This window comes from Thamnophis sirtalis, unplaced genomic scaffold (assembly GCF_051295495.1).
Source record: "Thamnophis sirtalis isolate CommonGarterSnake01/CBP01778 unplaced genomic scaffold, rThaSir2_p1.2 scaffold_2, whole genome shotgun sequence".
Lineage (NCBI taxonomy): Eukaryota > Metazoa > Chordata > Lepidosauria > Squamata > Natricidae > Thamnophis > Thamnophis sirtalis.
In genome coordinates this window covers 31782974-31807028 of record NW_028261382.1, presented here as the reverse complement: position 1 = coordinate 31807028, position 24055 = coordinate 31782974, and the positions used below count along the sequence as shown (strand labels likewise).

The following is a 24055-nucleotide window of genomic DNA, read 5'->3' as shown; positions in this document are numbered from 1 at the left end:
CCTCATCGGAGCCTTCCCCAGACTCCAGGACTGGCTCAGGTTCCTCCACAACCTCCCCACCGAATCTGCTGCCAGATGTCCATTTTGGGTGGAGGGTAATATTTTATTATGTGAGCCCCTCCACTTAGCTAAAAATGAGATAATCCAGCACCCACACGGACCATCCCTGTACAAACCCAACTCTTAGTGGGTAACTTGCAGACTCATCTAATTGCAACTAAGAATAGACTTTCTGGAGGCTCACTGGATTTTATGGGATCATACAATTCACAGACGCATCTGTTGTGATTGCCAATAGGGCCCCCAAATTTATGTTTTCTCATTTTTTCAAAGCTTAAGCTGGAAACCCCCCCCAAAAAAGTTACTTTTTTCCCAAGTTGCATGAAAATCCACACCAGGAGCCATTGCGAGAAGATCTAGATCAGAAACCAAGGGGCTAGGTCAGGGGTCTTAAACATTCAAAGAGCCACAAAGGTCCTAACCAAATGCCTCCTGTTCAATTCTGGAGCTGACTGGAGGTCCGTTTTCCCCACCATAGAGTCTCCTCCTAGCGCAGTGTCCTTTTTCCTCTGTTGACTGGAAGTCCGGTAGTCTGGTTCCCCCACCATAGAGTCTCTTCCTAGCGCGGCGTCCTTTTTCCTCCACCTGTCCTAACTGAAAGCCCTATCAATTGTGGAGCCGACCAGAAGTCCAATTCCCCCACCATAGAGTCTCCTCCTAGTGTGGCATCCTTTTTCCTCAGCTGACTGGAAGCCTAGTTCCCCCACCATAGAGTCTCCTCCTAGCACGGCATCCTTTTTCCTCTACCTGTCCTAACCGAAAGCCCTATCAACCGCGGAGCTGAGCGACGACAGGGAGCTGCAGCAGAGGGATGAAAGAGCCACATGCGGCTCCGGAGCCACAGGTTGCTGCTCCCTGGGCTAGGTCAAGGAGAAGATGGGACGCTGGAGTGGCCAGGCTGCAAAAGAAGGTCGAAAATTAAGAAACGGACGGTGAATTATGGAGGATCGTAATGTACCTGTTACAACGGTTGTGCTTATTGCCTGAGTGCGGAGGCCACCAGTGACTCCGTAGAGGTAGATCTTGAAACTGGTTTGAGGGGGAAGCCCTGAGATATGGGCAGTCCTTAAGCTGCCCGAAATGTTGTACTCCATGGGTTCCAGCAACCTGTTAGAATCAATGATTTCAAGGGTAAAGAGCTCAAAGTGGCCTTTGGCGGTTGTCCAGGACAGGTTGAAGCTTTCTGGGGTCACACCCCAAATGGTCAGGTTTCCAACTTCGGGTTTCATCCCTGGGGAAAATAAACAACATTTGGGGTGATTTTTTTTAAAAAGAAGCACTTGATACCTGTAAGAAGGTTTGTTTAATGCCGACGTCCCTTGTTCGCGTGGTGGAAGAGGACCTCAAGCAAGCCTCAAAGCCAACAAGACCCCAAGCTGACCATGCCAAGCTTAAATGCATGTTAGGAAGGAAAAAGGGCTGAAGTAGCACATCTCCTTTCTTGGGCTTGGAAAGGAAGAAAAGTTGGATCGTTCCAAGGTTAAGGAAGGGTGTGTGTGTGTGTGTGCGGCAGCTTGTGTCTTGAAGGGGTGTCCAAGAGAGAAATGCAAGCATAGATCGGCTTTCGAGCAGAATAGCAATAGCAATAGCAGTTAGACTTATATACCGCTTCATAGGGCTTTCAGCCCTCTTTAAGCGGTTTACAGAGTCAGCATATTGCCCCCAACAATCCGGGTCCCCATTTTACCCACCTCGGAAGGATGGAAGGCTGAGTCAACCTTGAGCCGGTGAGATTTGAACAGCCGAACTGCAGAACTGCAGTCAGCTGAAGTAGCCTGCAGTGCTGCATTTAACCACTGCGCCACCTCAGCTCTAGCCATAGCACTTAGACTTATACAGGTAGCCCTTGGTCGTAAGTCGGGGACCACCTTCATAGCACTCCATAGTGCTTTATGGCATTCCCTGAGTGGTTGACAGAGTCAGCCTCTTGCCCCCCAACAATCTGGGTCCTCAATTGACCCACCTCGGAAGGGTGGAAGGCTGAGTCAGCCTTGAGCTGGTCAAAATCGAACTCCTGGCAGTGAGCAGAGTTTAGCCTGCAATGCTGCATTCCACCCATTGCACCCCATGGAAGTAAGTAAGTAAGTAAGTAAGTAAGTAAGTAAGTAAGTAAGTAAGTAAGTAAGTTGGGAAGGAGGAAGGAACCACTGATTTGTATCCAACCTGGTTAATATCTTTTCTTTGCCCCACAAGCAAGCTTTGGCTAGATGCAAAAAAATTGCCATGAGATGCAACTTTAAAATTGTTGGAAATCTGTTTGTGTGTGTGTGTGTGTGTGTGTGTGTGTGTGTGTGTGTGTGTGTATTTATATGCACCAGGACTGGATACTCTTGCAGTTGTCAATCCAAGATTGTTAGAGCAGAGGAAATTCTGGTGCAGGATTGAACGTGGATTTTTCTAGAAGGAAAAAAAAATGAAGAGAGCAAGGCGGGAGCATGAACCGGAAGAAGAGAGCAGAAAGGATACCTGTGGTAGATTCAACAAAAATGGGTTTTGTTTGGTAGCCTTGAGTTATCCCGTAGATGGTGATTGTGTAAAGAGTGCTTGGCAAGAGTCCGGAGAGATTTATCGACCGTTGTGTCCCCGGAAGGGTGAGAGTCCGTGTATCTTCTGGTTGGTTGGACTCCCGCACCTGTAGGACAAAACTCTCATAGGCCCCATCAGCAGCTGTCCAGGTGAGGTAGAATCCATCCCAGAAGACTTTTCCAATTGATAAATTGCCCAGCTCAGGCTCATCTTCTAAAGGGAGGACAAAGAAGTCAACGGGATGATCAACTCTACGGTTATAAGTCACGAACGATTGACCCTTTCGGCTTGTCACTGGTTTACCTATTTATAAACCCCGTCCCTCTTCAGAAGGACAAGGCCGCGTCGGAGAGAGAATCAAGTTTCCTCACGACTCCCTGGCAACGTGGATGAGACGGCGAACATACACCTGATATTCAGTTACGGCATTGATAAAGCCATCGGGAGGACTTGGCTTCTGCCAAAGTCCATTTTTAAAAGGTGTTTGGGGGTTAGATAGATAGATTAACAGAGTTGGAAGGGACCTTGTAGGTCACCTAGTCCAGCCCCTTGCTCAGGCAGGAGATCCTATACCGTTTCTGGCAAATGGCAGTCCAGTCTCTTCTTGAAAGTCTCAAGTGATGAAGCTCCCACAACTTCTGAAGGCAACTTCTGTCCCATGGGTTGATTGTTCTCACTGTCAGAAAATTCCTCCTTATTTCTAGGTTGAATCTCTCCTTGGTCAGTTTCCATCTGTTATTCCTTCTCTGGTGTTCAGGGGCTTTGGAAAATCGCTTAACCCCTTCCTCTCTGTGGCAGCCCCAAAAATATTGGAAGACTGATATCCTGTCTCCCCTGGTCCTTCTCATCACTAAATTAGCCATGCCCAGTTCCTGCAACCGTTCAGAGTATGTTTTAGTCTCCAGGCCTTTGATCATCTTAGATAGATTCAATTTAACAGAGTTTGAAGGGACCTTGTAGGCCATCTAGTCCAACCCCCAGCTCTAGCTCCTCAAATATTGGAAGGCTGCTATCCTGTCTCCCCTGGTCCTTCTCTTCCCTAGACTAGCCATGCCCAGTTCCTGGAACTGTTCTTCATATGTTTGAACCGCCACTCCTTTAATCATCCTAGTTGCTCTTCTCTGTACTTTTTCTACAGTTTCAACATCTTTTTTATAGTGTAGTGACCAAAACTGGATGCAGTACTCTAGGTGTGGTCTTACTAGGGCTTTAGAGAGTGGTGTTAGTACCTTACTTGATCTTGATTGGATCCCTCTGTTAATGCAGCTAAGGATTGTGTTGGCTTTTTTGGCTGTCGCTGCACACTCTTGGCTCATGTTTAATTGGTTGTCCGCTAAGACTCCAAGATCCCTCTCCCAGTCCATGCTATTAAGCCTGGTTTCACCCAATCTACATGTGTCCTTTTGATTTTTCTTGCCTAAGTGTAGGACTTTGCTTTTTTCTTCCTTGAATTTCATTTTGTTAGATAGGACCCAGGGTTCAAGTCTGGCAAGATGCATCTAGATCTTGAGCCTATCTCCTAGGGTGTTAGCTATTCCTGCCAGCTGACTTCGGCTTTGGGGGCACTTTCCCCATTGCTGTGGGGCAGCCGTTTTAACCACGCAGGGCTTTTGCTCGTTCCAAGAGGTTATGGAATTGTTATAATGAGGCTGTGCCAAGAACGGATGGACACATGCTCTAATATTCATGTTACCCCCGGGGATTTGTCTCGGAAGCATGCATGTTTTTCATTTTCCCCGTCTGCTTAATCGCTGACTGTGCAGATCTAGCCAGGAAAATGGTTTTTATCTTATGTCTAAAGAAGGAATGGGCCCTTCCTGTCTTATGTAAAGGAGCCAGATAGATCAGCAAACACCTCTTGGTTTAATCCAGATGTTGGGACAATATAGAGAGAGAGCAGCAGGTTACTCTAGGAGGCCCAGGATATGCTGTCTGGCATACAGTGAGGAGGAGGAGGAGGGAAGAGATGGAGGAGGAAGAAAGAGGAGGGAAGAGGAGGAGGAAGAGGAGGAGGAGGAGAAGAGGTGGAGGGTTTCCTGCCTAAGCAGGGGGTTGGATTAGAAGACCTCAAAGGTCCCTTCCAACTCTGTGATTCTATTCTATTCTACTCTACTCTACTCTATTCTATAAGAAACCATTTGACATGATAAGCAATGTAATCCAATTGCTTGTTTGCCAGTTCCTTGAGAAGGAGGAGGAGGAGAAAGAGAAGGAGGAGGAAGAGGAGGAGAAGCAGAAGAAGCAGGAGGAGGAGGAGGAAGAAGAGGAGGAGGAGAAGAAGAGGAGGAGGAGGAGAAGAAGCAGAAGAAGCAGAAGAAGAAGCAGGAGGAGGAGGAGGAGGAAGAGGAGGAGAAGAAGAAGAGGAGAAGCAGAAGAAGAAGCAGAAGAAGAAGCAGGAGGAGGAGGAAGAGGAGGAGGAGAAGAAGAAGAGGAGGAGGAGGAGAAGAAGCAGAAGAAGAAGCAGAAGAAGAAGCAGGAGGAGGAGGAGGAAGAGGAGGAGGAGGAGGAAGAGGAGGAGGAGAAGAAGAAGAGGAGGAGGAGGAGGAGAAGCAGAAGAAGAAGCAGGAGGAGGAGAAGAAGAAGAGAAGGGTAGAGAAGAAAGTAGATTGACCTGAAGTTTAGCTTGATCATGGAAAGAAAACAGAAAGTTCTTCTAAAGTTGGCCTTCAAATTTTGTGTGTGTGTGTGTGTGTGTGTGTGTGTTTGTGTGTGTGTAGAAACAGATCCTTCTGTAAAGATTAGAACAATCTGCAACACATCTCTCTTCTGCTTTTCCATCTGGAAACCAAGCAAGCTTTTAAAAAGTTTGTGCCCATTAAAAATAATAATAATCTGGATCTACTTCCCCTAAAAACGACATGTTTGGGGTGAAAAGGCAATGGAAAATAAGGGAGACGTATCCCACTCTGACAGCTCTCTAGGTGTGTGGTTATAAAAGCTTGTATGTTTTCTCTTTCAAACTTTTCCCTTGGCTATAAACCTCCTGCACGCATCCAAATCTTTCTTTCATCTGTTTTTCTTTTTCTTTTTTCTTTTGTAATGGAATAGACTGCTTTGGATTTGGATCTGGGAAAATCATTAAAAGAGACATTGCCTTCTTGACGCTCTGTAGGACTCAGAGAAGAAACACTGGATGGAAACTAATCAAGGAGAGAATCAACCTGGAACCAAGGAGAAATTTCCTAAGAGTGGGGACAATTAACCAGTGGAACAGCTTGCCACTAGAAGTTGCGGGTGCTCCATCACTGGAGGTTTTTAAGGAGAGATTTGGACAGCCACTTGTCTGAAATGGTACAAGGTCTCCTGCTTGAGCAGGGGGCTGGACTAGAAGACCTCCAAGGTCCCTTCCAGCTCTATTCCGATTCTGATTCTGGAAGGCGGGATTGAAAATTTAGGACTAATTTGGATGTTTTGTGTGTGTGTTAATTTTCAAGGGGACAAAGCAGTATGGATGGTCCCGCACTTCAACAGTTCATTAACCGACTATTCCAAATTACAACACCACTGAAAAAAGGAAGTTAGTCATACATTTTTCACCCTGTTGCAGAATCCCCGTGGTCGGGACCCTGGGCAACTGACTCACATTTATGACGATTGCAGTGTCTCGTGGTCAGGTGACACCCTTTGGGGAGCCAGATTCACTTCCCAACCGTGTGACTAATTTCACATCTGCAGCGATTCAATCAACAAAGGTGGCAAAGGAATATCGTAAAATGGGGCAAAGATTTTCACTGAACAGATTTCTCACTTAGCAACGTAAGTTGAGGACTACCTGTATTACTGAATTTGGGGTTGCAGAAAGCCAAAGTGAATGTGTGAGTGTGTGTGTGTGTGTGTGTGTGTGCGCGTGCGTGTTTTAATGCAATTTTCACCCGTTCCAATGATCACTGTTTACACAGACACATACCTAATTTGCTGAAATATATAACATAAAGGCACAAGATGAGAGGGGGAAAAAAATTAACATCCAGATGCTAATGATGTGCATATTAGCCCACAGCTCATAAACTCTACAGAGTAAAGCTTTGATCTTATTTCTCCTTCAACTATTGAAAACCCCTCCAACTGAGACCAATTTTTCCTCTTTGTTCGTGGTTTCACTATTCGTTTGACGATTAAACCCACAATCAGGTGCGTCTGACATTTTATATCGCAGACAATGGGCTCTTGCCCGATTAGTTCAGAATGGTGTTGATTTTCTCCCCAAAATACAGGATATTTCCCACCCCCACCCCCAAAAAAACCCACTCCAGTTTTTATGGTATGTTGACTCTGCTTTCTTGGAAGGAAACTAGGAACCAGTTTTCAAACTAACAAGATTTATTGAGTGTTGCAAACTTTGGGGGAATTCCATCCCAGGTGTGGAGCGGTTAATCTGATGTGGAACGTGACCAAGGGTGAAGGCATTTGATGAAATGAAGTGTAATTCCCCAAATCTTATGCCTTTTCAATAAATTAAAAAAATGTTGGTCTACTAGACTCTTTCTATTTTGGCGTCTGTGCAAAAGCCAAAATACTAGTTTGTGCTCTGAACTGAAAGTGGAAACTGTTCTCTCCTCTGCCTTGTGTGTTTGCTTGTATCTACCACGTTGGAAGAACCTGTTGTTGCTATTGCATATGTGACTTAAGTGTTGTATTATATATAAACAGAAGTTAATGAATCCGGCTGAATCAGTTAACCTGTGTGTGCTTTCTGGATTTGATTCCTGAAACAAACTCTGACAGGTTGACATGGAGGAAGCCACAACGGAAATATCCTTTAGAAAATAGCTCTTGTTCAATAGGGTTCACCCAGCCAGATGTTTGGGATTTCAACTGCTGGAATTTTTTGCAAGGAGAAATTTGAAAGGTAGCTGCTTACCCATCTGGAGGACGTCAAAGGTGAGGAACAAGGTTTGAGAAGCACCAAAAAAAAGTCTATCTTTGGGACAACCATGATTGAGGATCTCCACAGACAAGACTAGAGAATAGCAATATAGCAATAGCAGTAGACTTATATACCGCTTCATAGGCCTTTCAGGCCTCTCTAAGCGGTTTACAGAGAGTCAGCATATTGCCCCCAACAATCTGGGTCCTCATTTTACCCACCTCGGAAGGATGGAAGGCTGAGTCAACCCTGAGCCGGTGAGATTTGAACCGCTGAACTGCTGATCTAGCAGTAGCCTGCAGTGCTGCATTTAACCACTGTGCCACCTTGGCTCTAGAGAAGGCATCTCCCTACTTCTCGATGCATTTAGAGGAGACCAACTTCTTCACAGTGGCGCCAGAGAAAAGTGGACGATCAACAGATCTCCCAGTGGACTTAAGTGAGGAGAAAGAATCTCACCTACCTGTAGAACCAGTGACGGTTGAAGGCTTACTCTTGAGTCTGCCTTTTTCAGCCACGAGGGTGATGGTGTATTCCATCCCAGCATCTAGGGAGCGGAGGATGTAGGATGTGCTATCAGCTGGAATCTCAATTTCATTCTTCTTCCCCAGTGGGGTGACGTAAGTAAGGCGGTAGCGGTCAATTTTGGCCAAGGGTCTCTTCCAACGTAAAGTAAAAGCAGTTTCAGTAGGATCTACGACCTCCAGGTCCTTGGGACTATCCAGATCTGTGGATGAGAAGAAAGGATTTTTTGACTATTATTAGGTCCCTGAAATGGAATATATACCATATTTTTCGGAGTATAAGACACACCTTTCCCCCCACTAAAAGAGGGTGAAAATTTGGGTGCGTCTTATACACTGAATGTAGCCCCACCAACCCACCGTCCCCCCACCCTTGGGCCTCTGCCTCCCAACAATTTGCCTCCTTGCAGCAAACGGGGAAAATGGGGCTTGCAGAGGCTGCAATAGCCGATAGCAATCCCTGCAGCCTGAAACAGCTGGTGATCGGGAGGCTCAGGCTGAAACTGAAACTGAAAGTTGCTGTTTGTTGCAAGGAGGCAAATTGCTGGGAGGCAGAGGGAGATATTTTTTTTCTTGCGCTAATCAGGCTGTTTGCTGTTTGCTGCAAGGAGGTAAGTCAATAACTCTAAATGCCTATTCATATTTTTTTTATTTTTTTTAAAGATTTTTATTAACAAACATGTAAAATACACACACACAAAACTTAGATGTATACCACATTTACACAATACAATACAAACAAGAGCTTCCTGTTCTTTATAATAGCAATTGCCAATCGATACCACTCACCTTATATTATTTCCCCTTCTATTGTATTTCATTTGGATTTCACCATTCTTAACCCTCTTATTTTACTCATAACTATTTTTTTTTTGAGTTTTGTTATATTCCTTCATTGATTCTTGTTTCTTTCCTCCATCCACCTACACCAGTGTTTCTCAACCTTGGCAACTTGAAGATGGCTGGACTTCAACTCCCAGAATTCCCCAGCCAGCGAATGCTGGCTGGGGAATTCTGGGAGTTGAAGTCCAGTCATCTTCAAGTTGCCAAGGTTGAGAAACACTGACCTACACCATTTATCCCATATCTGGTAGAATTCTGATTCTTCCTTTTCCTGGATTTCTTTAGTTAGTTTGTCCATTTCGGCACAGTCCATAACCTTTCTTATTATTTCATCTTCGCTTGGAATTAATTTGTTTTTTCCATTTCTGGGCAAAGGCAATCCTTGCCGCCGTAATTATATGTTGTATTAAATACTGGATTTTTTTTTTGTGTTTCGCAGACATTATTCCTAATAAAAAAAACTTCAGGTTTCCATTCTATTTTAACCCCCGTTATTGCCTCCAGCCAATTTTTGATCCTTTTCCAAAAATTTTAATCCTCTATTCATATTTATAACGGTCTTGGGATCCTGCAATCTTTTTTTTTTGTGACCTTCTGACTGTCCTGGTGTCTAGTTGTTCTAGTGTGCAGTGCCCAATAGCATCGTTTCGAGGGTAGGAGTTGAAACAATTTAGGTACAGGATGCGAAGGGTTTGCAAACATTTTCACAGAACCTCTTGTTGACTCAATGGAAGGCAGGTTAGGTATCCATGGTTTTTTCCCCCTGCAGTCCTGATTCTCCTCTGAAGTCTCTGTCTGTCTGGTTGGGTTGCAGAGCCAAACCAGACCATTACAGAAGTGCCAATGGCAGACAATTGTCATACTACGCAGGCTGCCCAGGAAAAATAAATCCATCAAGGAAACCCACATCGAGATCCTGCGATTTGGATTCCCCTCCCTCCATTATACGCCCCATATGGAACATGTTCTCTTACGCAAGAGACAGTGGTGAAGAAATGAAAGTCCATGAGCTCAAAACTGGCTTACGGACACACCATGGTTAGCCACAAGTGGACGGGTGACATTTAGCTGCATCCAAATGACTCTTATGTGGGAAGAAGATGTGCATTTCCTGTCCATAATCCGAGTTGTCTCTTTTCTCTTTCCCACTCCAAATTAAGTGGGGGGGGGGAGAGAGCTGATTTAAGTCTTTTTTTTCCTGTCAGTCTAAACTGCACATTCAGGCTTAACCCTGGCTCAGGAACTCAACTCTACTAAATCCCTGTGGCTTTCTTTTTTGTCTTCCCACTCATTTCTCTGGTTTGGCTCACTTTTTTGAGCTGTCTAATGCGTTTCTTCTCCCCCTGTAATTATCTTTTGACCAATCAGAAAAGTCTCTTCGTTGGAGCCTCTGGGCCAGTTTTGTGAATTATGTCAAAGGGGTTTATGACCCAGCCCTCTCCCAGAAAAAAATGAAATATCCTAGGAAATATTGAAAAGGCAGAATATTTCTCTGGATGTGAAAAAGAAGAAACCTGTTTTAAAAGACAGAATAGCTGCCTGCAGCTTCCTGCCCATCCCCACTTTATCAATGAGCCATTGAAGCCTGAGCTAGTCCACTTTACATAATAAAGAGTTCTCCCCTTCAGCTCCAGGGGGATGGGATTAAGACATGATAATATTGGCCCTGTACCCAACTCACCACATGTCATCTGATAACTCAACCAAACCTGGATTCAAAACGCAGGCTAGAGAGTTGCCCCTGTATGGGCCCATGGGAGTCTGACAACCAATCAGAATACAAGATCAAAGGCCAGAGAGGGCATAAAACCAGGGACTCAGCTTCTCTTCCTCCCTTCCCTTCTCTTCTCCACCAACATTGAAGCATTTGATCACCTTTTCTATTCAGGACTCAAGCCACGTCATCCTGTCCACCAATAAACCACCTTTGCAAGCAGCCTCCATGTCTCCAGTGTCTTTTTCCCCGCTTGGAGCCGAACCCAGAAGGACATTTCTTCCAACAGGGGGAGGCGGAAAGAAGGGGAGGGAGGAGGAGGAGGGTTTGAGTAACCTTAATGAAAAGCATTGGGAACCTCATTTATTTGCCCACACAGCAGTGGATCAAAATGATCTTTGCTCCTTCTGCCAAACCTTGAGAACAGACGTTAAGCAGAGCAGAGTAAAAGGATAAATGTGCATTTAATTATCTTCAAGCCTTCCTCAAAGAATTCCACGTGGCATGCTACCTTTCTTGCTTAAGAGTTTGCCGATGAGTATCTGCCATCAATATTTCCCATTCTAAGCAGGTGAAGATTATAAAGAGCTACGCTTGAACTGAAAGTTTGGAGAACATGTTCTCCATCTTATTCATGATAGGACTGAAGGGATAGGATGAGAAGTTGAAGCTTAGGGGTCTCTTGTCCAGGTTTTGAGAATTTATGTCTTTTCCTAAGGAAAAGAAAGCCGTACTATCAAAAGAAAAGAATATTTGCAGCTCAGGGCTGAACTATGAGGTGTTCTCGGAACTTGGTGGTTTCATGGCCCAACTAGGTAACATCATCAGTGCTAGAAGGGAGCAGGGATTGAGAAGAGGAGGAGGAAGTGAAAGAGGAAGAGGAGAAGGAAGAGGAGGAGGAGAGAAGGACTGTGAGTCCTTGGTGCTCTCTGAGCTTGGTGGTTTTCTTGCAGCTGTTTCATACCCAACTAGGTAATATCATCAATGCTAGAAAGGAATGGGGATTGCAGGGAGGGGGAGGAAATGAGGAGGAGGAGGAGGAGGAGGAGGAGGAGGAGGAGGAGGAGGAGGAGGAGGAAGATGACAAAGAGGAGGAGGGAAGGACTGTGGGCCCTTGGTGCTCTCTGAGCTTGATGGTTTTCTTGCAGATGTTTCATGACCCAACTAGATAATATCATCAATGCTAGAAAGGAATGGGGATTGCAGGGAGGGGGAGGAAGAGGAAGATGATGATGATGAGGAGGAGGAAGATGAAGAAGAGGAGGAGGGAAGGACTGTGGGTCCTTGGTGCCCTCTGAGCTTGGTAGTTTTCTTGCAGATGTTTCATGAGCTAGCTAGGTAATATCATCAATGTTAGAAGATAATGGGGATTGCAGGAAGGAGGAGGAAGAAGAAGAGGAGGAGGAGGAGGAAGAAGAAGACAAAGAGGAGGAAGAGGAGGAAAGTACTGTGGGTCCTTGGTGCTCCCTGAACTTGGTGGGTTACTTGCAGACGTTTCATGACCCAACTAGGTAATATCATCAGTGCTAAAAGGAAATGGGATATGTGGAGAGGAGAAAAATACTCTTGCTGAGTTTTCATGACCCAACTAGATAATATCACCACTAGAAGGGAAAAGGGTTCACGGAGAGGAGGAGGAGGAGGAGGAGGAGGAGGAGGAGGAGGAGGAGGAGGAGGAGGAGGAGGAGGAGGAGGAGGAGGAGGAGGAGGAGGAGGAGGAGGAGGAGGAAAAGGACTGAGGGTCCTTGCTGCACTCTGAGCTTGATTTTTCTTTCATTACCCAACTAGGTAACATCATGCTTAATGACATCACTGAAAACCATCCTTTTGGCCACTTTTTGACCCCTTATCACAGTCCAATATCCCTTTTGGTGTCTAAAGCTGGTTACAATCCAGGCAAAGTCTATTTTAGCTCACTAAACTAGCTTCAACACATTGCCCTAAGCCTCCAGACCTTTCACAGGACTTTCCTTTCCTCCTTTCTTCACATAATGAACGAATCGTTCTTACCGGTGCCAGCGTTGATGGTGGACGGAAAACTCTCTTTGTCCTCTTTCACCGAGGTTACGCCAATGCCGTATTCGGTTCCCGGCCTCAGGCCTTAAAAGAATGGATGATTATTAATATTGCTACTAATAAGCAGTTTCTCTCCTGCCCGCCCCTCAAAGCAGGAGTGGGATACTGCTGGTTTAACAATCAGTTTGGTGATTGTCGGAGCGAACCATCACTCTGCTAAACAACTAATCCCCACAACACTGTCAAATAATTTACTAAGACTGTATTGACTGTTGCCCTTCTCTTCCTTCCTAGCACCTATCTCTCCCCACTTATGACTATAACCATGTTGCTTGTATCTTCTGATTTATATTGTTTTTATTTGTTTCCTAGTAGAATTTGATAGCTTATTAGTAACCATGACTATCACTAAGTGTCATATCTTATAATTCTTGATGAATATATTCTATTTTATTTTTCTTTATGTACACTGAGAGCATTTGCACCAAAGACAAATTCCTTGTATGTCCAGTCACACTTGGCCAATAAATAATTCTATTCTATTCTATTCTATTCTATTCTATTCTATTCTATTCTATTCTATTCTATTCTTTACTCCATTCCATTCCATTCTATTCCTTATTCCATTCCATTCCTTATTCTATTCCATTCTATTCTATTCCCTATTCTATTCTATTCTATTCTATTCTATTCTATTTCATTTCATTCCATTCCACTCCACTCCACCACATTCCATTCTATTCTATTACTTATTCTATTCTACTCTACTCTATTCTATTCTATTTCATTCCACTACACTACACTCCATTCTATTCCTCATTCTATTCCTTATTCTATTCCATTCCATTCCTTATTCCACTCCACTCCACTCCATTCCATTCTATTCTATTCTATTCTATTCTATTCTATTCTATTCTAATCTAATCCTTATTCTATTCTATTCCATTCCATTCCATTCTATTCCTTATTCTATTCCATTCCACTCCACTCCACTCCACTCCACCACATTCCATTCTATTCTATTACTTATTCTATTCTACTCTATTCTACTCTACTCTATTCTATTCCATTCCACTACACTACACTCCGTTCTATTCCTTATTCCATTCCATTCCTTATTCCGCTCCACTCCATTCCATTCTATTCTATTCTATTCTATTCTATTCCTTATTCCATTCCATTCCATTCCACTCCACTCCACTCCACTCCACTCCATTCTATTCTATTCCTTATTCCATTCCATTCTACTCCACTCCACTCCATTCTATTCTATACCTTATTCCATTCCACTCCACTCCACTCCATTCTATTCTATTCCTTATTCCATTCCATTCCACTGCACTCCACTCCATTCCATTCTTTTGATCTCATTGTATCGGCAGGTTGCTCATGGAACATTCCAACGTGTGATCAAAGGAACATCCCTCAGTTGCCTGCCCTCAAAATCATGCATGGGTTTAGGTTGACATCTGTTGAGCAACAGCTTCAGGGACTTCCTGAAAGTCCTACCAGAGAGGGTAACTTTGGAGGTGGCCTGGTTGCTTCTGGGCACTGTGACCTCAGCGTGATCTCCGCCTGAGAGAGGGGCGTATTTGATCCTGTAGACATCTGGCATGGCTTGGCTGTTTTTCCACTCTAGAGTAATTGTGCGGTCTGTCTGAGAAATGCGTCTCAGGTTTTGAGGAGCATCCAGATCTGGGAAGACAGAGAGAAAGAAATTGAACTTCCTCTGTTAACATCGGATATCAGCCCCAAACCATGAAACAAACTCCATTGGAAAGCTAAGACTACTTTTATTGAAGCTGGCTAGGATAACAGAATCTTGCAAGTCTGATTATGCTTCTTATAGTTCAACTAGTTCAAAACCCAGCGTTGCCCAGGTATTTATTTATTGTGGGGAAATGTCCAGACCAAATGTAACTTCTAATGTTGGATGAGAGAAGACATTTTGCTTCTCTCATCCAAGACACTTCTTCAGCTCTGAGCTCTGAGCTGAAGAAGCTTCTTGGATGAGAAGCGAAACGTCTTCAAAGAAAAAAACCAGAAAGTCCAGCTGCCTCTTGAAAAAAAGCACCTTTTGGACTCAATGTGTCAGGTTTCCAGATTTTTAATAGTCATCTTCATAAATCACCAATGTTGTTCTTCAAAGTCTGAAAGCTAATGAACACAGGAGAATCACTATTGAGAGTGTCCTGACATATAGCATTCTTGCATGGTTCGGGAGCAACTCTGCAGCGGACAAAAAAGCTCTCCGGAGAATCATTAAAACTGCCCAGAATATCACCGGGCTCCAGCTACCAGCCCTGGATGATATCTTCCCATCTCGATGTTCGAGAAAGTTGCACAACATTCTCAGAGACTCTTCCCATCTTGATTACCATCTTTTTAGACTGTTGCCTTCTGGCAGAAGATACAGAACCATTAAAACTTGGACCACACGTCTTCTGAATAGCTTTTATCCCAGAGCTATCATTGCACTCAACAATGAACTAAAAGGGCCACCATCAGTGAACTGTTGGACAGCGTTACTTGGTCTGTTGTGTGGATGCTTGGATGGTTTAGGGGCAGGGAATTTTTCAGTGGGTGGGTGGGGTGTTTGGGCATTGTCATGTGTGTTCGGCCTGGTCTCTTGGTGTTATGTGAATTTCGTTGTATGTGTAAACTGTGTACATACGTACAATGACAATAAAGTAAAGAAACTTACTCAAAAGCAAAGCAAAAAACAAACAAGCCACATTTCATACCTGTGACAAAGGTTTCAGTGATGGGGTCACTCGCCATAAGTCCACGCCGAGACACGAGGGTCACTTCATATTCCATGTGTGGCTTCAGATTTCCAATGGAATACTGGCTTTCGTCTTCGGAGAGATCAATGGACGTTCGGTCCCCTGGGGTATTTTTGGGCCCATAAGTCAGCTCAAGTCCGTCAATCTCAGCTAAGGGTCTGAACCATGTTATGAGGGCGGTCGTGTCGGTAACATCCTTTGCTTCAATCTGGGCGGGGGCATCCAGTTCTTGGAAGAAAAAAAACAAGACAAGGCAAAGATTTAACATACCCGAATACAGAACAATCCCATCATTGAAAAGAAAAGAAAAAAGAATGGGAAAAGGGTTGCGGAGTGGAACAAGATTTCTTTGAAAGAAAATCCACAAAATTTCACCTGGAGTAAGTTTTCCTTTATATCAGGAGTCCCCAAATTCTTCAACTTATCAGCTGTTTCTTCACTGACACCCCCAGACATGGAAATCTATATATACTGTATATAAAAGCCAAATGCGACTCACTCATCACAAAATCTCTAGAACTGTAAAGCCTAATAACTTGAAATTTGGCACATATGTTCCTTGTATCTTCTAGGTGCTCGCTAAGAAAGGACTTTTTGAAATGACCATCTGATCATTAGTATTTCTTATACAGTAATTAATACGCTCTGATGCTAAGGAGTTCTACTCCCCCTCCCCACCTGAAAAGACCTCTGTTCCTACTGCCAGTTGCCTCACATTCCGTTACCTCAGTTCAAACTGGCAGATGTTCCACTCCTTCACTCAGGAGCGGTCTGGGGCTCCTTACAGTGCTAAACGTCAGTACTTCACCAAAATGTCTATGCCTTCCACCTAGACTCAAGGCGGTGGGAGCGATATACATGTTTTAATCACCGACCACCACTGAGCCAATGGATTCTAAACCGAATTTCTCCTGCATAGCCCATAGTTTCATCGTGAAGCATGGGTAGCCAGCTAGTAATTGAATAAATACTATCTTCACTAACCATACTGTGAATAAGGACAACTATTGATCACTTGGATATGCTCATTGACCCTTGGTGTCACTGCTGATCACTTTGAAGAACTCTGCTCTACTTTTCTTTCCATGTTTTCTTCTCTTTCTTTTTTAATGATTAAATAGTCCTTTCTCTTCCAAATCTTGCTGTCCTATTTCTAAAAAGGCAAAGAAAAGGAGGGCTCTGCAGGTGTCAAATCAATCTGAAGGCACTCTGAATGGAATCAGCTCTCCGTTTTGGGGCAGTGTCATGGTTCTGACGGATGCCCTAATTAAATCATGAGCCTCGAGCCAAGCTTCAAAACGAATCAGTTATTTATTAGGAGCAACATGTCGGCACATACCCAAGTGAAGCCAGCACTGACCCCACGTAATTTACAGCCCAACTATGACCCTGTTTCCCCCCTTCCCCTAGGGTGTGTCATAAATGACATTCTCCAACAGAGCCCTTTCGCAGGCTGTAGAGATCATGCCTTTCCAATTGTTGCGGGTAACCTCGGATACAGCCTTGAGAAAGGTACATGTGGGATGTGCTTCTGGTTGTGGCTGCTGTGCTGCTCCATCATTTTGGAGTGGGATGTAAATGGTGGAATCAGATTTGATCATTCCAAATCAGGAACAGATTACTACCTTCCTAGAAAAGATGCATTGTCCCATCTCCTGGTGCTCCTAACCATCCTTAAATAAGTCATTTTCGATTTGATTAAAAGCCCTCAATGGACAGTTGCAGTGATGATCTCTATGGGCTTTCTCTCAATCTCTTGGTTGAGGTTCCTCCACAGCTACTTACTTGTGGTTACAATTCTTGACACAGCAGGTCCTCTGGTCTCATTCTTCACGACAACCAGAGATACATTATACTGCTGTCCTGGTGCAAGGCCTTGTTGTAGGTAGGTCGTTTGAGGACTCTTCAAACTGCTTCGGATGGCCCCGTTGTCTTCCTCTTTCTGCAACGCAAACGCATCAACATGAGAAAACAGGAAGGTAGCCAGGAAAGGAAAGCAGGATATCCCAGGTCAGAATCCTTCTTACCATGCTTTTAAAGATAATCTCCCACCCATGGAAAGGGAAATTAAAGGCATCCCATTCAACGTCCACGGAGGTCTCTTTAACTGATTTGAACTTCAAGCCATCAGGGGCAGGCAAGTCTGGAAACCAGAAGCAGAAGGAGAGAAGACTGTTTCAGCACAGATCCACATGATTTGTTTTATATCTTTACCCTTTTAGAACAGAATAAAAGAGTTGGAAGGGACCTTGGAGGCCTTCTAGTCCAACCCCCTGCTTAGGCAGGAAACCCTAGACCACTTCAGACAAATGGCTCTCCAACGTCTTCTTAAAAACTTCCAATGTTGGAGCACTCACAACTTCTGGAGGCAAGTTGTCCACTGATTAATTGTTCTAACTATTTCTCCTTATTTCCAGGTTGAATCTCTCCTTGATTACTTCCCACCCATTGCTTCATGTCCTACCCTCAGGTGCTTTGGAGAATAGCTTGACTCCTTCTTCTTTGGGGCAGCCCCTGAGATATTGGAAGACTGCTATCATGTCTCCCCTAGTCCTTCTTTTCATTAAACTAGACATACCCAGTTCCTGCAACCGTTCTTCATATGTTTTAGCCTCCAGTCCCCTAATAATCTTCGTTGCTCTTCCATGAACTTTTTCTAGAGTCTCTACCTCTTTTTTACATCATGGTGACCAAAACTGAATGCTGTATTGCAAGTGTGTCCTTACCAAAGCCTTATAAAGTGATTTTAACCCTTCACGTGATCTTGATTCTCTCCCTCTGTTGATGCAGCCTAGAACTGTGTTGGCTTCTTTGGCAGCTGCTGCATACTGCTGGCTCCTATTTAAATGGTTGTCCACTAGGACTCCAAGATCCCTCTCCCAGTTGCTACTATTGAGCAAGGTACCACCTATACTGTACCTGTGGATTTGGTGTATCTTGCCTAACTGTAGAACCTGACTTCTTTCACCATTACATTTCATTTGGTAGATAGAGCCCAATGTATGTCTAGTTTAATGAAAAGAAGGACTAGGGGAGACATGATAGCAGTTTTGCAATATTTGAGGGGCTGCCACAAAGAAGAAGGGGTCAACTTATTCTCCAAAGCATCTGAAGGCAGGACAAGAAGCAACAGATGGAAACTAATTAAGGAGAGAAGCAACCTAGAACTAAGGAGAAATTTTCTGACTATGAGAACAATTAATGAGTGGAATGGCTCGCCTTCAGAAGTCATGGGTGTTCCCCATGAGATTGGACAACTGTTTGTCTGAAATGGTATAAGGTCTCCTGCTTGAGCAGGAGGGTTGGACTAGAAGACCTCCAAAGTCTCTTCCAGTTCTGTTATTCTGTTATAATTTGGATCATTTGGTAAATCATGGTTACATTAAGTAGGGTGAAGATGCCAATATGAACCACACCCAAAATCTGGAGAGAGTTTAAGCCTAGCTTGGGTTAGACGTCAAGTTTTGAGCTGCTCAACTTCTTCTATCAACAATTACTTCAAGCCAAAAACTTACAGGCTAACTGATGTAGCATAATCATACCAAATTTAACAGCCTCAATGACTCACTTGGCCTTTAAAGTACTTACAAGTGGCAATCCGGGCATTAATGGGGATGCTTTTTTTGTTCCTTAGGATGGCAAAAACGCGGATGAAATATTCCACACCAGGTTCCAACTCCTGGATGGTGGCCGATGTTTTGTTTCCAGGTACCCGGAACTGAAGTTCTAAGCCATCGATGCTGGTTGGAATGTAGCTGATGAGATATTCACTGACGACATTTTCATTTGCCCATTCCAAGTTGATGGTTTTATCTGTCACTTCTGTCACCGTCAAATCCTTTGGAGGAGATACTGTCGTGAAGATTTGAAGAAGAAAAATTAAAAATACCGGATTTTTTCCAGACTATAAGACGCACTTGAGTATAAGACGCACCAAGATTTTGAAGAAGTAAATTTTGCACACTGCAGGCCTCCTAAACTCTCTGCATGCCTCATTTTTTTTGTGAAAAACGGGGCAAGCAGAGAGTTTGAGAGGCCTGCAAAGTGCTCCTGAGGGCTGGGGGGGGGGCAAAAACAAGCAAAAATGCCCCCTTTTTTTGTGAAAATGGGCCCGGGTTTTTTTTTTTTTTGCAAAAAACAAGGCATGCATAGGCTTTAGGAGGCTTGTAGAGTGCTCCTGGGGACTAGTGGGGGCAAAAACAAGCAAAAATGGCCCATTTTCCATTCATTTTTGCCCTCCCCAGTCTGCAGGAGCACTTTGCAGGTCTCCCAAACCCCCTGCATGTCCATTTTTGCAAAGCGGGCGGGGTTTTGGGATGCCAAAGTATATAAGACACACCCATATTTTCACCCTCTTCTTTGGGGGGGGGGAAAGGTGCGTCTTATACTCCAAAAATACGGTAGTCATCAGAGAAGTCCAAGAAGCAAAGGAACGTTTCACTCTAGAACCGAAACCCAACATGAAAGAAGGACCTATGGACCCAGCCAAAAATTATGGAATCTACCAGCTGGAGCTATAAATGTAGAGTTATCAGCCCTCTTCTCCCCAAGGCAGGGGTACGCTGCTGGGGGGGGGGGTCCAGGGGTTCGGGAGTACCTCTAGCTAAGTTTCTGTGCAGTTCAAAGAACTTCCAAATCCCACTTCTGGATGGCCCCACCCATCTCACACTGCCCCTGCCAGGAGTCCCCACATGGCTTGTTTTGGATGCAGGTAAGTGCAGGTGGCCACGAGGCTCAGGGAGGGCAAACAATGGGCCTACAGAAATGGTCTCCAGAGGGCCTTTGGAGCTTGGAGAGGCCATTTTCGGCCTCCCGGAGTCTTGAGGAAAGCCTCCAGAGCCAGGGGAGGGCAACATCCCCCCCTGCAGTGGAGGAGGCTGACTGTGCCTCACCCACCATGGTCACGCCCGCCCAGCAAGTGGGCAAAGAACCCCTTGCTAAAAATTTTGAAGCCCACCCTGTCTACAAGCGCCATTATTCTCAAGATGGTGTGAACGTGTCGGATGGAGATTATAGGAATGGCACAAGGGAACCATGTCTAGATTCTCCATATGTCCTCTCAACTCTGTGATTCGGTAGAACTTACCATCTGAACAGTCGTCACCTATGAAGCCTTCTTCACAGATACATCGCCCGGCTACACAACGACCAAGATCGTTGCAATTGTTGGGGCAGGACTGGTCCGCACAAGCAGGGCCTTCATATCCTTCGTCACATAGGCACACGCCATCAATGCACTGCCCTCTGTTGTTGCAGTCGTCGGGGCACTTCCGTTGGCCACAATCTATGCCAGTGAAGCCCTCGTCGCAGACACACTGTCCATTCAGACAACGGCCTTGATTGTTGCAGTTGTTGATGCAAGCTAGCTCCCCGCAGTCCTCTCCGAGGAAGCCTTCATTGCATTCACAGACCCCGTTGACACAGCGGCCGCGATGGTTGCAGTCCTGGGGGCAGGTCAGTTCTGAGCAGTCTTCAGCGGTGTACCCTTCATCACATACGCATTGCCCGTCAATGCAGCGCCCGTGGTTGTTGCAGTCATTGGGGCACCGCAGTTCGTTGCAATCAAGGCCCGTGAAAGCTTCTTCACATACACACTGGCCATCCACACATTTCCCCCGCTTGTGGCAATCGTTGGGACACCTGCGCTGGCTGCAATCCTCACCCACAAAACCTTCATCACAGACACACTGCCCTTTGACGCACTGGCCGCGCTTGTGGCAGTCATGGAGGCATCTCAGATCCCCGCAATCCTCCCCCATGTAATCCTCATTGCACTGACATTTCCCATCAACACACCGGCCATGGTTATTGCAATCCTTGGGGCATCTGAGTTGACTACAATCCTCCCCCATGAAGGCTTCGTCACACACACACTGACCATTCACGCACTGCCCCCGATTTTGGCAGTCATTGAGACACCTCACCTCGCCACAGTCTGGTCCCAAGAAGCCTTCATTGCACACACATTGCCCATTGATGCAACGTCCCTGGTTGTGACAGTCATTGGGACATCTCTGTAGAGAGCAGTCATCTCCAGTGAATCCTTCATCGCACACACACACACCGTTCTCACAGCGACCGTTATTGTGACAGTCGTTTGGACAGGCCAGGTCCCCACAGTCCTCACCAGTGAACCCCGTTTCGCAGTAGCAGGTGCCGTTGATGCAACGACCCCGGTCATAGCAATCGTTGGGGCAAATGAGCTCGCTGCAGTCCTCACCCGTGTAGCCTTCATCGCACACGCACTCCTCTTCCACGCAGCGCCCCCGATTGTTGCAGTTGTTAAGGCAAAGGGATTGGCTGCAGTCCACCCCGGTGAAACCTTCCATGCAGATGCATTGCCCGTTCACACAATTGCCATACTCACTGCAGGGCACCAGGCAGACCTCGAGGCCGCAGTCGTCCCCGGCGTAACCATCGAAACACACACATTTCCCATCCACGCATTTGCCTTGATCATTGCAGTCCCCAGGACAGGCCAGCTCTCCACAATCAAAACCGGTGTAACCATAATCACAAATACACTGCCCGTTGATGCACTGGCCCCTTTCGTTACAGTTCTGTGAGCATTCTGGTTCGGAGCAATTTGGTCCTTTCCACCCCTGTTCACAGATGCAACCACAAACATCGTTGCTGTAGTTTCCTCGCCCACTGCAGTAGGGAGTAGCATCGATGGTACCTGTCCGAAAAAAATAGCACTTAGACATATACTGCTTTACAGTACATAAGTATGTACAGTATTATAGATACAAAAGTATTTATTTAAATATATAAATAAATACAAGGAACACAGTGGCTCGGTGGTTATGACACTGAGCTTGTCGATCAGAAGGTCAGCAATTCAGTGGTTTGAATCCCTAGTGCCGCATAACGGAGTGAGCTCCCGTTACTTGTCCCAGCTTCTGCCAACCTAGCAGTTCAAAACCATGTAAAAATGCAAGTAGAAAACTAAGAACCACCTTTGCTGGGAAGGGAACAGTCCCAGCTGATCAGGAGGGAATGGAGATTTTGCAGTAACCTTCCCCTGGAGTGGAGAGGGAATGCAGATTTTGCAGTATCCTTCCTCTGGAGTGGGGAGGGAATGGGGATTTTGCAGTATCCTTCCCCTAGAGTGGGGAGGGAAAGGTGATTTTGCAGTATCCTTTCCCTGGAGTGGGGAGGGAATGGAGATTTTGCAGTATTCTTTCTTTGGAGTGAGGTGGGAATGGAGATTTTACAGTATCCTTCCCCTGGAGTGGAGAGGGAATGGAGATTTTACAGTATCCTTCCCCTGGAGTGGAGAGGGAATGGGGATTTTGCAGTATCCTTCTCATGGAGTGGGGAAGGAATCGAGATTTTACGCTACCCTTCCCTTGCCACACCCACCAAGTCACACCACACCCACAGAACCAGTAGTAAAAAATTGAATCCCACCACTGTGACCAGGCCAATACTTTTAGTGCTGTCCAGGGTCCTGAAATGGAATATTCTAGAGCTGTCTCCATTCTAGTTCTTCTATTTCTTTCTTTGGGAATTCTAGTTCTCCTATTTTTTGTTTGGGAATTCTAGTTCTTCTATTTTTCTTTGGGAATTCTAGTTCTATTTTTTGTTTGGGAATTCTAGTGCTTCTATTTTATTCCATCCCACCTTGCTTCTGGGTCCCCCCAACTTACCTTTTGCCGTCTGTGCACTGGAACAGCACCCTGACCCACCGCCACACTGTTCCTGCAGAGAAGATACCAGCTCTTCCAATTCTTCCAGCCGGCTGAGCAGCTCCTTGATATCAGGGGCCGCCGCACACCCGCAAGCCCGTCGCGGGATATTGATCCGGTGCGTGAACACAATCTGATTGTCTTCATTCAACGTGTGCTCCTGATAGTGTTTTCCTGGCTCAGATGGAAGTGCGAATTCCGAGTCTCCACTGGGGGGATCCAAGTCCACGGAGCAAAGGGAGCCCACGGGGACATTGATATTGTAGACGTGGTTGAAGACCACTGGTTGGTTATCCTCCGGTAGTGTCACGTTGATTCCTGTTTCCCTCTTCTGCCGGATAATTCTCTTGATGAGTCCACCGCTAGCATCTTGATGGGATAGAAAGATGGCCATGAAGGCCATGACCCACGCGGACAGCGCCATCCTCAGTTCCTCTCTTTGCACTCTTGGTAGACGAAGGACCGTATGAAGTTGCAAAGAAGGGACGCCACTTGGTTGCAACAGAGAGTTTCAAGATAGCCTCCGCTTTTGGCCCTGCAAGAGTTAACAGAGATGGAGACTCAGTTAATTTGATGTGAAATCAATACCACACACAACACTGGAATGACCTGCAGGAAAGGGATGGGCCCTGAATTGGGAAGGGATCCGCTTGCAACATAACACAAACGGGGACTGTAATGAAAAGAGGAGGTGAAAAGGAAGGCGATACGTCAAGTCATCCCCAGGACATTCAGCTGAAATCAGGACATGATAGCAAATCAATTAGGTGGGAGGAGCAAATGAATTGGCTGTCCAAAAGCCGGGAAACTTAGCCAGAAACAGAAGGAGGAAGCTGCCTCCTGTGTCAGTTTCGGCACAGTAGAGAAAGTGGCACCTTATAAAACAAACACTTTTCTCGAGGACAAAAAAAGTCTGTCTGTCTATCTATCTATCTCATCATTTATCTACCTATCTCATCATTTATCTATCTATCATCTATCTATCTATCTATCTATCTATCTATCTATCTATCTATCTATCACCTATC

General features: G+C 45.3%; 1 protein-coding gene across 4 annotated transcripts in view; it reads right to left on the bottom strand.

Moving 5' to 3' along the window:
* Positions 1 to 23556, bottom strand: part of TNC (tenascin C) — a 54755-nt gene extending 31199 nt beyond the window's left edge. For 2 of the 4 annotated variants that reach the window (XM_087704652.1, XM_087704653.1), the window contains exons 1-11: positions 22989 to 23556; positions 20423 to 22015; positions 18925 to 19188; positions 17364 to 17479; positions 17122 to 17278; positions 15295 to 15564; positions 14060 to 14245; positions 12545 to 12634; positions 7917 to 8180; positions 2527 to 2799; positions 1019 to 1291 (exon numbers count right to left, since the gene is read on the bottom strand). In XM_087704652.1, coding sequence (XP_087560778.1) covers positions 1019 to 1291; positions 2527 to 2799; positions 7917 to 8180; positions 12545 to 12634; positions 14060 to 14245; positions 15295 to 15564; positions 17122 to 17278; positions 17364 to 17479; positions 18925 to 19188; positions 20423 to 22015; positions 22989 to 23451 — 3949 coding nt within the window. In that variant the 5' untranslated portion in view covers positions 23452 to 23556. The remainder of the gene's footprint in view (positions 1 to 1018; positions 1292 to 2526; positions 2800 to 7916; positions 8181 to 12544; positions 12635 to 14059; positions 14246 to 15294; positions 15565 to 17121; positions 17279 to 17363; positions 17480 to 18924; positions 19189 to 20422; positions 22016 to 22988) is intronic. The other 2 variants (XM_087704654.1, XM_087704655.1) reach the window with 2 other exon arrangements.
* Positions 23557 to 24055: the final 499 nt, after the last annotated feature.